This window comes from Propithecus coquereli, unplaced genomic scaffold (genome assembly GCF_000956105.1).
Source record: "Propithecus coquereli isolate 6110/MARCELLA unplaced genomic scaffold, Pcoq_1.0 Scaffold25, whole genome shotgun sequence".
Lineage (NCBI taxonomy): Eukaryota > Metazoa > Chordata > Mammalia > Primates > Indriidae > Propithecus > Propithecus coquereli.
Window position 1 is genome coordinate 10,713,515 of NW_012148063.1, and position 13,953 is coordinate 10,727,467.

The 13,953-nt window shown below is 40.7% G+C and overlaps 1 protein-coding gene across 2 annotated transcripts in view; it reads left to right on the forward strand.

Moving 5' to 3' along the window:
* PACRG (PARK2 co-regulated) overlaps positions 1 to 13,033 on the forward strand; it is a 538,852-nt gene extending 525,819 nt beyond the window's left edge. The window contains exon 5 of one of the 2 annotated variants that reach the window (XM_012646805.1): positions 12,369 to 13,033. In XM_012646805.1, coding sequence (XP_012502259.1) covers positions 12,369 to 12,529 — 161 coding nt within the window. In that variant the 3' untranslated portion in view covers positions 12,530 to 13,033. The remainder of the gene's footprint in view (positions 1 to 12,368) is intronic. The other variant, XM_012646804.1, reaches the window with a different exon arrangement.
* The last annotated feature ends 920 nt before the right edge of the window (positions 13,034 to 13,953 follow it).

Consider the following 13,953-nt stretch of genomic DNA (forward strand, 5'->3'; position numbering starts at 1 on the left):
ATAAAGAAAAAAGCACTCCATGGTGTTCTGTAAGGCTAACTTTCTGTCCTGTCCCAGAGCAGAGTTAAATTGTGGACAATCTACTGTTACCTGGGAGCTGCAATAAAGACATAATAGCAACTTCAGTATAATAATTGTCGAAATTTTTCAACAGCTTGTTAAATTAATAAAAACACAACACGCATTCTCTCATTTTTATCCTCGTGCCTATCCCTACGCGTAGGTATGATTGTGTCTGTTTTGATCAGAGGGCATCAACGCCAGGCCGAGGGCCGGCAGCTGGGACGCACAGCCCTTTGTGTCCACAAGGAAGCCTGTGTGCACGGCCTCTGCACCTGGGGACACTGTCGTTTTATTTCCTCGCTGCCTTTGTCTGGACTAACCTGCGCTTAAAGTCCTGATTCAGAGGAAAGTAATCGGGCACACTAAACTGAGGAATTTTAAGAGATACAAATGTAACTGGCAAATAAATGTTCTGTATTCAAAAGTATCAAAAGTCAGCGTATTTCACCTATCAGCATTTCCAACAAGTTTTAGTGTCACTTCTCGTGCAAACACAATTTTGCTGCCATGGCAAATTAAATGTCCACATTTAAATTTCTCCTCCACAGTTTAGGTTCTCTCTCTCTCTCTCTCTCTCTCTCTCTCTCTCTGTCTCTCAATATCTTTTTTTTTTTAACGGTGTGGCCAAAACTTCGATTGGTTTTAGTAAAGCACTAAACGTTTGTAAAAATGTTGTTGGTCCAGCTCAAGCATTTTCAGGCTGTTTTCTGCATTAGTACTTGGTGGCAAAGTGGATGTCTCTTGCCACATTTAAATTGCCACTGTAGAAGCTGATAAAAGTTTGATAGTAGAGCTTCCAAAGATATTTTGAGGTTGCTTTAAACTGAGACAGTTGTAAAAGGCTTGAAGGGTTTAACTCTGTCACTTTTATAGCAGTTAACTCAGTTCAGCACAGCAGATTGCTTTGATTTGTTCATTAGTTACATTATTTTTTGTATTAATTGAGCTCAAATGATGAGAAATATTACCATTCTGTAAAATTTCCAGCTAATGGCTTGGAAATCTATTTGAATTTTGCACCCATTAATTCATTTTAGAATTTTCAAAGAGTAGATACTTTAGGCAAGCTGAGCTATATCCCAGATAATCGGGGAAGCATCTGATCTTCAGAAACGATAAAGCAGTACAAGATGTTTCTTCACTGTAAGCACTATTAGGGAGTTTACCTATTTAATTATGTTTCTCGGTAGAACAAAGAGTACATCAAAGTCTTTTACTTGGTGGCTCTGTGCCCTGCGTGCAGGCTAGTCATCTAAAATGATTTAACCATACTTTGTTATTAATACAATGGTGAGAACCAGGATGGACAGCCTTCTGAGTTCATTACATAGATGCGAGTTCTAACAAAGATCATTTGGGAAATGCATTTCCCCATAATTTACTGAGTTTGCTGATAACACTTGTTAGAAATCTCAGATTTCTTTTTCATTTTTGTGCCTCAATTACACAAAAAAAGTCAGAGCTGAAAATGGGTTGTATCTGGTATCATTAATGTTTCCTGGAAATGGAAAAGTGTGATAGCAGCTGCCAGTCTGGCTTCAGTGTAGCAGTCATTACAATTATTTCCAGTAGCTTTGCATCGTTCCTGAAAGCAGCAATCAGTAGTTCCTTCCCAATCAAAATCACTTATTTCGATGTTTCTTGAGCTGGTTGAAAATTACCATGCGGCTATGTAAGAGATTATATGAAACAAAATCTAGACGTTAAATGAAAGCACTATAAAAATCCAACATTTTCTTCATCTTGGAGCAAAGGCTGCTCATATAGTAAATGGGGTAATCTGATTTTTCACTTTGGAAAAAGAAAGTGTTTTCTTCTCAAATTGAAGGGAGATGCAGCTAAACCTCCCTTTACATCAAAGAGGACACCGAAGAACAGCTGAAGCTGTCTGACCATGGAGACCCTCCATGTGCTGAAATGCACTTCATGGGATCTTTTCGAATTCACGTAAATGCTCTTTCCATGAATAACAGCTTACAAATATGTAAATAGTAAATAAAGAATTAGAGTTAGGCAAATGGTGGACTCTCCATTTCCCATAGAATTTATTTAGAGCTGAATTTGCTTATATCAGTATCTGGATCCGGTAAACCCACAACGTAGGGATTGATTCATTCTTTCATTCATTCATTTCGCAAATGTTCAATTTGAATTTGGTGCCCATGGATGGGGTTTATAATACAACTGGCATGATCCTATTCTCCAAGAGGTGGTAAAATAGGGAAGAGCTAAGTAAACATGAAAACCAGCTGAGGGTTTTAGAGTAGCGCGGAAATAAGGCGGGGAGGGGATTACAGACCACTGTTCCCAGAATTCAAAGGAAAGAAAGATGATATGGGGTCAAATTCACAGAAGAAGTAAATCTAAAACTAGCCTTGAACAAAGGTAAGCTTGGACTTACCAAGAGGAAGAGGGGAAGATATTGCTATGAGGAATTTTAAAGGCATGAATGAAAATTACACACACTGGGGAGAATAAGAAATCCAGTCTGCGTGGAGCAGGAGGTCTCATTGGGAAGGAGAAGAGATAAGATTGGCTTCATTGGGGAGGTCACATTGGACAGGGCCCAGGTGACTGGGAATTTGAATTTGACCCATCATGCAACATGGAGATAGTGGTTAATAATTGGAAAAGAAAGTGACTAGGAAAATGAATCTTCAGGGTAAATTAGGAAGAGGAGAGTTTGAAGATGGAAAGACCAAATAGACTATTACCTTTCACCCAGGGTGAACTAGAGTAGCAGTCGCAGAACTGGGTTTATTAAATGGAGCCACCACGCCCTACGCAACAGCAAACTGAATGACGTCGAGGAGGATTCAAAGACAACATCTAATCTTCGAAGCCCAGGTGCAGGGCCTGTGCTGCTAAAAGATGCAGTCAGCACTTGCCCAGCGAGGGAGATCTGAGGGCTTACACACAACGTTCGAGTCCGTCAAGTACTGTTTGAGAATCGTAAGAAACAATTTCCTGAAGGAAAACCAGAGACCCTCGTAGTTTTTGCAGAGGATGGGAACCTTGAACCTTGAAACTTCCCCAACACCTGTGGCTTGAATTTAGCTTTTGTTTTTGCTTTTGTTTTTTAAGGCTATAGAAAGACCATTAAGATACTCACACGATTCCTACTTTCTACCTTCTCACCCTATTCCTGCAAAACTGCAGTTACAGTTCTCCCAATGCCTCTGGCCAGACGGTACCGGGAGTACCTTCACTGAGTAGCGCCGATATCCCTGGACAGTCCCTCTCAGGCTGATTGTCTGTCTCATATACTTTAAAGCCCTACAATTTCTTCATCTATAAGACTGTATAAGTAATACCTACCAGATCTAAAAATAAACCATCATAAATGCTCATAAAGTTGGGAAGGATGAAATGTGAAATTAACCCTAGAATTTCCCCATATAGACCAGGTATCTATGGCAGTGAAAGAAAATTCCTTGAAATCAGTCAGCCTGGATTTTTGTCTTCCTGCATATATGTCTGTGAATGATGTTATTAATATTTTAAGGACTTGTAATGAAGTAAAGACAGAAAAATAGTCCGTACCATAAAAATGAGGCTACGATGAACAATTGACTGCCCTGGGAAGCACCACTTGGTTGGCTGCAGCAAGTATAGCATCTCCCCAACATTTATGCACCCGGAGCCTCTCTGCTGCTATTTCTCTCCTATGGGGCTAAACTTCTTCCTTTCGTAGAGAGGTGAATGTTCTGCTACCTCATACACTCCGTGTGATGACATGCGACGCTCGGATTGCTCTTTCTGAACATTCCCACCATCCTTCTTCTAGTACTTTAGCAGATTCCTACCTCAATTTCTCTTTTTCAGGATCCCAGTATCACTTACTGCTTGTATCACTTTACTAAGTTACCTCTCAAAACTTCCATTTGCTGTAAGTGTAGTATGTAGTTTATAGGGCTATTCTTGGTTTTAAATAACCTAATCTGTGTTAATGACATTTTGTTGTTGTTGTTGTTACTCCATCAAGAGCTAAGACAGCAGGGAATAGATTTAACACAGACACCCTGGACTTAGAACTCTCTGCTTTCTTGATGCTGTCTGCTCACTGAATCATACTGGCCAACAAGAAAAGAGATAAGCTGTCACTTCACAAGCTTGAATTCAGCTAATTCAATGATGATGGAATCTGTTGTTATAGTTATCTATTGGTGAGCTCACCTGATTTTCTCAGTATAACTTCCAGGTCAAAATAGTCATTAGTAAGAGAAGACCCAACTTGCCTTTTTGTAGTCTTGACCAAATCATTGTCACTTGGATATGCAAAATAAAAATCAACCCATACATTTGGTCTTTATTCTAAAGAATCAAAAGCTCTATAGATTTATCAAAATAGCAAAATGGAACATTTTGTGCTGTGTCAACAAATAATTTGAGTTTTGACAGTGTTCTTTTTCTTAACTAGAATTAATTATATAAACATGTGGTCCTTTCAGGTTTTTTTAGACTTGATTTGAAAGCTGATTTTGATGCTTATGAGATTTATGACTTACTTTGAAGAATTACATAGTTGATTTGTGATCATCTGTTCAGTTGAAATACAAGGCATCCATGGAATAATCGTCATTTCCAAACACTTCTTCCAAAGTTATGGAGTGATATTATTAAAAGTAATGGTAGGATGAGTAGGAACCAGAGATCATCCAAAGTTCAGTCCTTTCTTTATACAGAGGCAGTAACTGAGATTCAGAGAAATTAAGTAACCTGCCCATAGTTAAACAGCTAGTAAATTATTGAACATTGTAGCTACTAATAATTGAAAAATTATAGCCCAGGTTATTTGCCTTAAAGTCCAGTATTCTTTCCACTATACCAACATAATCCAATTATTATTATTAATTTCATAGAGAAATGAATCCACTTTGCAATTGGAAAATGACAATTGTTTAGAAATTGTCATTGACTATTTGAGGAAAATTTAGATGTTGAATTGACAATTGGGCCAAGATCCACGATGTCTTCGGTTTCACGTGTGATCAAGGACCCCATTCCAAAGATGAAAACGTCTCCTTGAGCTTTCGGAAATATGATAGCTTAGTAGCCTCTTGCTTTAGTGACCCAGCTTCAGTGTCAAGAAGAGAGGAAGAGAGCAAGACGTCCAGCTGGGAATCGAGCGCTTGCTTCAAAGCTTTTATCTTCAGAGGAAAGAAATCTTGTGAATTTCATTAATGTCAACAAGATCTGAGAAGAATTGAAGTATTTAAGCCCTTGGGCATCTCTAGCATGCCAGATGCTGTGGTTATTATAAGTTTTTGGTTGCAAAGCCATTGCAACTCTGATTCACACACACCCATGAACCAAGACTTTGGAAATACCCATTGTAAGGTCATACTTGAGGGTATGTGGGAAACCTTCAGATTCCAAGAGGATATGAAGTCAGCCATGGAAGCAGTGGCTAAGGACGACCCAGAATTCCCAATGGGGTGACACATGTTATGGTTAAAGGGAAAAAAAGATCAGTCCCCTCAAAGTATTAATAATACAGCAAAGCTTAAAAAGGAAGGTGAAAAGAAGCGTTTCTTTAGGATTCTAAAAGCAGATAACCTCAGAACTTCTCCCCAAAAGGTTCTTTTCTTACTCAATATAGAAAATGAATTTGTTCCTAGATTTTTCCCCCTCTTTTCTTTCTTCTCCATTCCCTCACCTCCAGAAAAGATTGGGCTGGAATTCCTAGTTGTTTCTCCTACAATTATCCAAATTTATGGAAGAAAACCCTTTATTTCTGTAAAGTAAATTGAGTCCAAGCTAACTCCAAATAAATAAATATTTCTGGCAAAACAAATGCTGACAATTTGATCTAGGTATTAAAACTATAACTGTCTTAAAAGATAAAATATATCTGTGTCCTTTTTTCCTCCTTTCTTAATTTAGATTAAAAAGCAAAAACTCAAAACCAACCACTTCTAAACTCATAAACATTATGAGTTATTTTTAGGGACATCTTTTTTTTCGGGATAAGTTATCTTTTGAATAAATTTATTTTGATAAATTTTAGTTTTATTTCACTAAAACTGATATTTCTGCTTAAAACCCAGTAAGTACAATGAGAAGACTGTTTTGGTCATCTCAATCTTCTAACTGCTAAATCCACTGAACACACACACACAAAAATGCATTCAGAATCATCCAACAGAAAATCTGTGATGGGTTAGTTAGTTCACCAAGAAACATTTTATAATAATAATACACGCAGTAGGTTCCAGCTGCACATACCCTGCCTAGGCCTGAACCCAGGCCCCAGGGCTCACCTTCTCTCAGCCCAGCGGATGACATCACTACTACCCAGTCAGAAGAAAGGCAGCTTTAGCTGTGACTGATGCCATCCAAAGTTACAGGTCTTGACAGGTAAAAATCCTTTAACTTGAACTTTAGAGCTCTTGACATTTTTTAAGTTCAGCATCTGAGAATCCAAAACATGCCCTTTCTGGTCCAGTAAGAAAGTATTTTATTTCTTGTCAGCATTTTTAAAAATTGCACTCAGTGTTGCCTCAGTGAGATTACCTAGTCCCAATGGGGAGTGGCGTGACCAAGGTGCTTTCTGCAATTCGCTTCATGTCGATGAACACTCTGATACTGAGAATATCTTCGGTCTGGATTCACATTCAAATACTGTGTATGCAACACACACGCCACACAAATGGCCAGGGACACGGTGGCAGACCAAAGGAAGTGCAGCCAAACCATGATGCCTCACAGCAATTTAATTCAAAGCCTTGGTCTTGTGACTGCCATTCAGCCTTGGCTGTGCTGGAGGATCGGTCTGTCTGAGTCAGTGTCTAGTGATGCCTACAGCCAACATGAATGTTGTTCTGTCAGGTTAATCATTATTTATTTGTCTGAGATATTTGCTAATTTCTACTGTCATTTAAAGTGCTGTTATGTATGAAAGAGGTAACACAAACTGTTTTGGTTATTGAGCATGGCGAGTTGCATCATAAAATTAAAGTTTCTAAAAGTCGGTGTTCAGCGTGAAGATTGGTAATGAGAGTTGGAACATCATTTGAGTCATCTCTTATCATTTCCTGATTCACTCAGGTGGTTTTGAATGGCATTTCCCAAGCAGTATTTCTTTCAAGGATGTTTGGTACACTGACTTCTAAAAGCCTCAAACTCTTCAGCAATTTCAGGAATGAGAGAAGGACTTGGGGCTAGTGATTTTCCTCCTGGGGACCCAAAGGCTCTGCCTCCCCATCATGTGATCCTGTTCTTCCCTTCAAGAGGGAGACACTGTTGCTTCCACCAGGACATTTGCACAGCTGACAGAGTGCTTCTTCCCTGAAATCGTGCCTATTTATTTTCTTAGTCATTACCAGAAAGTATAGATAGGTTTCAGAAATGATTTCATCTCTTTGGTATTGAATGCAGAACACTTCAGGCACACTGAGTAAGCAATCTGGAGCAGGCATTTATTTGTTTTATTTTTCTGATGCCTTGAATAAGGTTTTCATTTCCAAATAACTCCTTTGCGTGTTGCTCTTCATATAAGAATGTCTATGCATTTCCTACTTAAGAGTATTTTCCCAAAAAGTGTAAGAGCGAGAAAAATTCAGATTTGAATCAAACTCTCCTTGAGCCTCCCAGTGGCCATGCACACATTCACTTACTGCTTTTCATGTCTCTGAGACAAGAAACCCTAGCATCTGGCTAAAACAAATGCACCAGAATTCTCTCAAGACGCAAGTCTCAGTGGCCAGCAAAGCACCAAGGGAGACACATAGCAGGTGAGGCTCTGTAAGGCGTAGGGGACTTGAGCCTGCAATTTTTTCCATGGTGGGAACAAGCGAACATTATATTTTATATGGAAGGAAGCTAGCTGGGCTTCCTCAACTAGCTAGTAAGCTCTCGAAAGGCAAGAGCCTTTTTTTCTCGTATTGCATTTTGCTGTAGTGCCTAGTAGAGTGCTCAGTCTGCAGAGAGAACATCCTGCAATCACAGCTGCAGCTGTGGCCGGCACTGAGGACGATCTTTGGCACAGAGAAGCAGACCCCAGCACTGACTTGGGAAGACCTTGCTCTGGCCACCAAAACTGTCCTTCCTTTCTAGCTTTGCTTCCTTTGCCTTTGATGTTTTTTATTTTTCTTTTTTTCTGCAATAATGGTAACTAAAGAAAGAAAAAGAAAGACTTCCCCACACAGTCTAGAAATTGAAACCATGGTGAGAAAATACTTCATCAAAATCCTACGTGATCCAAGTCTGCCGCTGGTCCAGGTCCACTGAGTGGCAGATATCTGTGTGAAATGTAAATGTGTCGTGTGTAACTCTCCTTACCAGTGGCCATCGGTGACAAAGCGTGTGATAGTCACTTCACAGTCACAATCTGAGTTCCTGCACCGGGAGGATGCCATCGCTAGACAAGAGACTGGGATGCACATATACAACCCACTCGTTTGACCAAAATGGCACCTAGATAGAGAAGGCATCCAGGTTAGGACAGTTGAAAAAGGTTTAGATAGAAAAAGAGTGTGCACATTTTTAATGCTTAAACATATTGCTTACATAATCAAAGAAAATTCAACACTTAGAGTAATAAATACACTTAAAATAATTCTTGACCAGGAACAACTTTTAGGCAGTAGTTGCACGTCTCCTGAATGTAAGACTGTCTGAGAACAGGAACTAAATCCCTTGTTCTGCTCTGCTTGCATATTATCCTTCTAGAAGCACGAAGTTTGGTTTAAACCATTGCTATAGTTCTGTCTGTTTGGTTATAAATAAAACATACCTTTTCCGTCATCAATGTACATTTCTAGCTGGTGGACATAAAATACACTCCTAGCTTCCTAAATTGAAGTGTCATCTTACCAATGAGAATTGACACTTGTAAACAACCATGTGGGATTTTTAAGCATCCTATTCTCACAAACATTTTTCAACAGCATCGTATCATACGTATTTGAAATGGTGAGCTCCAACTAATCACCTCAATTTCAGGTACTCAGAGAAAGTGACAATACAGCAGTTTTGAAATGGAGACCACATTACTCATGTGCCTCTTAACATAGTTCGACACTAAACAGTGCAATGTCATCATTACGGCATGCAAAGTAAGAGAGTGTTCCTTTTCTGGCCTTTTTAATGCCCAAATGATACATATTCTGCAAACACAAAATATTCCAACTCCAACTCACTTTTTGAAAAAGGAACTTCTGTTCTTTAATCATTTGGGTTTATACACTGTTGAAAAACAAGAAAGCTACATAGTTTACTTACTCCTACAGTTAAATATTTTCTAAAAAGTAAGAATATGAAATACAGTGTCGCTTGTCATTGTTGCTTTCTGGAAGGCAGTGGAAAAAACAGGGCGTGTTAAGCTTTCCATTGTGTGCAGACTTTCCAAACCCCCTCTGCCTCCAGCAGGAAAATATGTCTGTCCCGTGGCCTATTCAGTTCTTGACCTTTTGACTAATATGCCAACAAAAAGCAGCATTTATGAGTGATTAATATATGTATCTTTGTCCATAAGGAACTTGATCAAGGCTGTCACAGCTCAACGTCATCGCCAATTATATTTTCCACGTGCCCCCCAGGGGGTTGCCGTAGGGGCTCGGCCGTCCTGTGCAACACAGGTCATGGCACATTTGCCCTACGGCCACCTCTTCCATGACCAGGAGGAGTTTATCAGCAGTGTTATCTGGGGGGAAGAGACGCACAAAGATAGCCAGACATCGATGGGACATCCCACCTGCTTTGACTGGAATCCCAGGAAGCCGAAGTTGTTCCAAATAGACACGTTCTGTGTTATGGACGTGCCTTGTCACGCTGTGTTCTCCCGCCTGCCCCTCTGTCTGACTCCTTGCTGATTTTTGTCCTGCCACCCTTTGGACTTTCTTCCTTAACATCTTTTCTTCGCACAGGTAACTAATATGAACAACTCCTTCTCCCAAGCTCAAGCGTCCTCCTCTTCCTCTCTAACTCAACTCAAAGACCTCCCCATCTTGGAGACTTCCCGGAAGTGGAGCCCGTGGTCCTCCCCGTGCACCTGTTCCTGAGTGCACCCTTGCTTATCAGACTGCACGTGAATCTCGAAAACAGAACAGAAAGTCTGTTTACTTTAATGTGTATTTGTTTACATTTCTGTCTTTGAAAAGTTTATCTTTGGCTCATTCCTGTAATCCTAGCACTCTGGGAGGCCGAGGCGGGAGGACCCCTTCAGGTCAGGAGACCAGCCTGAGCAAGAGGGAGACCCGGTCTCTACTAAAAATAGAAAAAATTAGCCGGGCATGGTGGCGCACGCCTGTAGATCCAGCTACTTGGGAAGCTGAGGCAGGAGGATCGCTTGAGCCCAGGAGTTTGAGGTTGCTGTGAGCTAGGCTGATGCCACTGTACTCTAGCCTGGTGACAGAATGAGACTCTGTGTCAAAAAAAAAAAAAAAGAAAAGAAAGAAAAGTTCATCTACGTTGTTTTGCTCAAAGACAATAGGGCAAGAACACTTTTGTTCAAAAATCTTATCTCTTGTTAGTTCTACATATTCTTTCCCTCTCTATATATGTTTTATACAAATGTTCTATATATTTGGATATTTTGGATGATCAAATACTCTGTAAATCAAACTTTAAATTAACTTAAATCTAGGTTTCCATGTGATAGCAGAGAGGCATCCACTATGAGAAAGAAAAAGCCCACCTAATTGCAATGGCTTCTGAACCATTTTAAGTTCATCTGTTATGAAAAATGATATGCAATTTTTTCACAACAGTTGTGACTCACAATCTGTTTCTCTGTCTGAAAATTAGTAATATTTCTGCCACCTTCACCCCCAGCAAAGGAAACTAATCAGGATAGCAATTCATTTTCTCTGTATTGTAGAAGACAGTGATATTTATCTAACAAGTTTCTGGAAAAATCAAGCAAAAGAACTACTTATCTATGCTGTGTAATGTTGTAATTGTTACATTTATTCTGGTCTGAACCATTACCCAATCTTTTTAAAGTGTCCCAAATAACTGAGGATAAAAGGTTTGAAATACCATTTTTCCCTCAACTATTTTCACATTCAAACAAGATAAACAATTTGGGGCTACATTTGAACTATGAATGAAATAAATCCTTTCTCTGGTGAAACCACATTTTAAGTTGCACTGGGGGGCCCTGCCCTGCAGCTCCTGTGGGCTGAGCTCTCATTCTCTTCCTACTGGGCCCCTCGCAGGGCACCTCGTTGCACTTTCCTTCCGTCATAGATAAGACAGAGGTAACGCTAGCCGCTTTGCAGAGGCACAATAATGACGTGCTTATTGGGAGACTAAGTGCCATTGTAGCCCTTGGAAAGCTGTGAGTGGAATGCAACAGAAAGCATATAATGACTATCATTAGAGAAAAACGCTGTGGAATTTCTATAGTCTGGATTGAAGCAAAGGGGCTCGCTCCATTCTTGACAGATTCCTACACCCTTGGTAATTCGTCAGACATCTCACATTTGGGGGTATCAGATATCTCTTATCTAAATGATTTGAGATTGAGTTTGTGCCACAGAGTAGAGGATCTTGGATGTAAGACCTCAGGGCCTTCAAAGGCCACCCCTAGGAGTCCCTTTCCTCGTAGTATGTGAGAGCCAGCTGTAGCTGTCACTTCTAAGCTCTGGGGGGCTGCGCTTCAGTTGGGAACACCAGGCACTCCACTGTGGCTGACCCACCACCCTGGACTTGGAGATTCCAAAACTAGCAGCGGCACAAACTCCCTGTGAAACCCTAATAACTGTCATCCAAACATTCAGTGGTCATTCAGGAGCAGCCGTGGCAGGAAAAGCAGTTTCCTCCTGTCCCACCTGCATCTGGAATGACCACAATAATTTCAGGTAACTGAACACTTGGATCACTAGAGGTTGCCGTGCATGCAAAAGCAGTGAGGATGCAGGGGTGGGCTAGGCCTCTGCTTCCAAAGTGAGTCCCAGTTCAGAGCACACAGGCCTAACAACCTGATCTGGCGACAGGCCATTCCTTCTAAATATGTCATGCTGTGACTTTGGAAAACTCAAGCCCCAAGAAAACACTTTGTACGCAGTGGTCAGATGGAGAAAGAGAGTCCCTGACTTATAACCCGTCTGGTACCTGTGGCTAGCTCACTTTCATTTACTCTGTCATTTCTTTATTTTAGATTAATTTTCATCAGCTCCAATCTGGGACATGGTATTTTTATACAGCTGTCACCATCACCACTCTTTAAATCATGTAGAAATGTTGAATGTTTGTGTCTCCTAACAAGCATTCAGAGAAAATGCCTAGCCTGATGTGTAGGACTTTTTCTGGAAAGTGCAAAGAAATAACTGGCCTCTTTATGTGTTTGCATGCACCAGTTAACTCCGGAGACGGCATCGACTACAGCCAGCAGAAGAGGGAGAACATCGGTGACTTGATCCAGGAGACGCTGGAGGCCTTCGAGCGCTATGGAGGAGAAGACGCCTTCATCAACATTAAGTACATGGTCCCAACCTACGAGTCGTGCTTGCTAAACTAACGGTGGGAGCAGGTGGGATGTGAGGAAGGCTTCCCTTGGCGTTGTGATCAACTGTCTCTGCTGCTTTTAGCATCTCATTCCTTGTGACTTCTACGGCTTTCTTTTCTACAGCTGCTAAAATAGTGGCTCATGGGCCATTGGACTGTTAGCCCTATTGAGAACAAGGCTTTCCAATACATAAATAGTGCCTGTTTCTTAGATTACAATAGTGTACTGTGCTTATTTGTTCTACGAGAAGAATTGCTTCTTTATCCAGCTCTGACAGAAGCAGGAGTCCGAGTTAAACCTTCAGTTGTATAGACAATAAAACTATAATTTTCATACGCAATTCAGCAATTGCTGTTCTGTGTCTGCCTGCCCTGAGGGTGATGTCAGAGGCTGTAAGGGAAGAGTTTATGCTGACTGCTTAATAGGTGTTTTTCATGGAAGAGAAGAGATGCATCAGTTCAGCAGTGACTCTCTAGCAGCTGTGTGCTTTGACATTCAATAAAACTGTTGAATCTATATTCCAATTACAGCAGGAAATTTTTACAGTCAGTGATAACATCAGCTACAATCGTAATTAATGCTTCTAGCCTACTAGCGATCTGGGTTTCAGGGGCTTCTCAGTTTATATTTGGGTGCAGGTGGGGGAAGCCTGGGGAGAGGAGAGGGTCTGAGTTTGGGTGTGAAATGTAACTTTGCAGACATGGTAAAAACACAAAAGCCATCTTGAATCCTTGTCACTCCATCTTACGACATTGCATCTCAGGACCTGAGGCGTTACTGACAAAATAACACCCAGCACTTTGTTCAGGCTTTTAATCATTTCCGAAAATGACTTATATGCATCTGAATGATTACCCCTTGAAACAAATCAAAAATTTTCCTTGGCTAATCTTCTCCTTTTTCTCTTGCTCCCACTAGTAGGATGAGTTCCTAGCACCATTCAGTGGGTCTTATGGCAGTAGGTTGGAATTTTAGTGAGACCAAAAAAAAGACAAAAAACACACTTTTCCATTCAACTAAAAAAGAAAAAGGCACCTGAGGAGAAGACCAACTGTAACACGATCAGCCTTGGACAATGGCTTTTCAGGCTTGTCCGACGGGGAGCTCCGGGCATTTGAAACTCAGCCCAGAAAACTTCGTAAAGACGGAACACTGACTCTGCACGCCTGAGAAATGCTCCAACGGCCCAGAAATGCATAGCCTAGAGTATCTCATTTCTGTAGCAAGTGTAATTTCTGCATAAAAGTGAAGAAATGAAATGTGTTCCTCCATGCACTGAGTGTTGGCCTCGAGATTGTTATCACTAATTATCTAAGGCACAAGTTTCCAAAGGCAAACACCGATTTCAAAAACCAGTTCATTGTTCATCTCCCTGAGTTACTGGCTCAGCATATGAAATCTAGCCTGCGAGTAGCTACCACCTCCTTTCTGTAAGC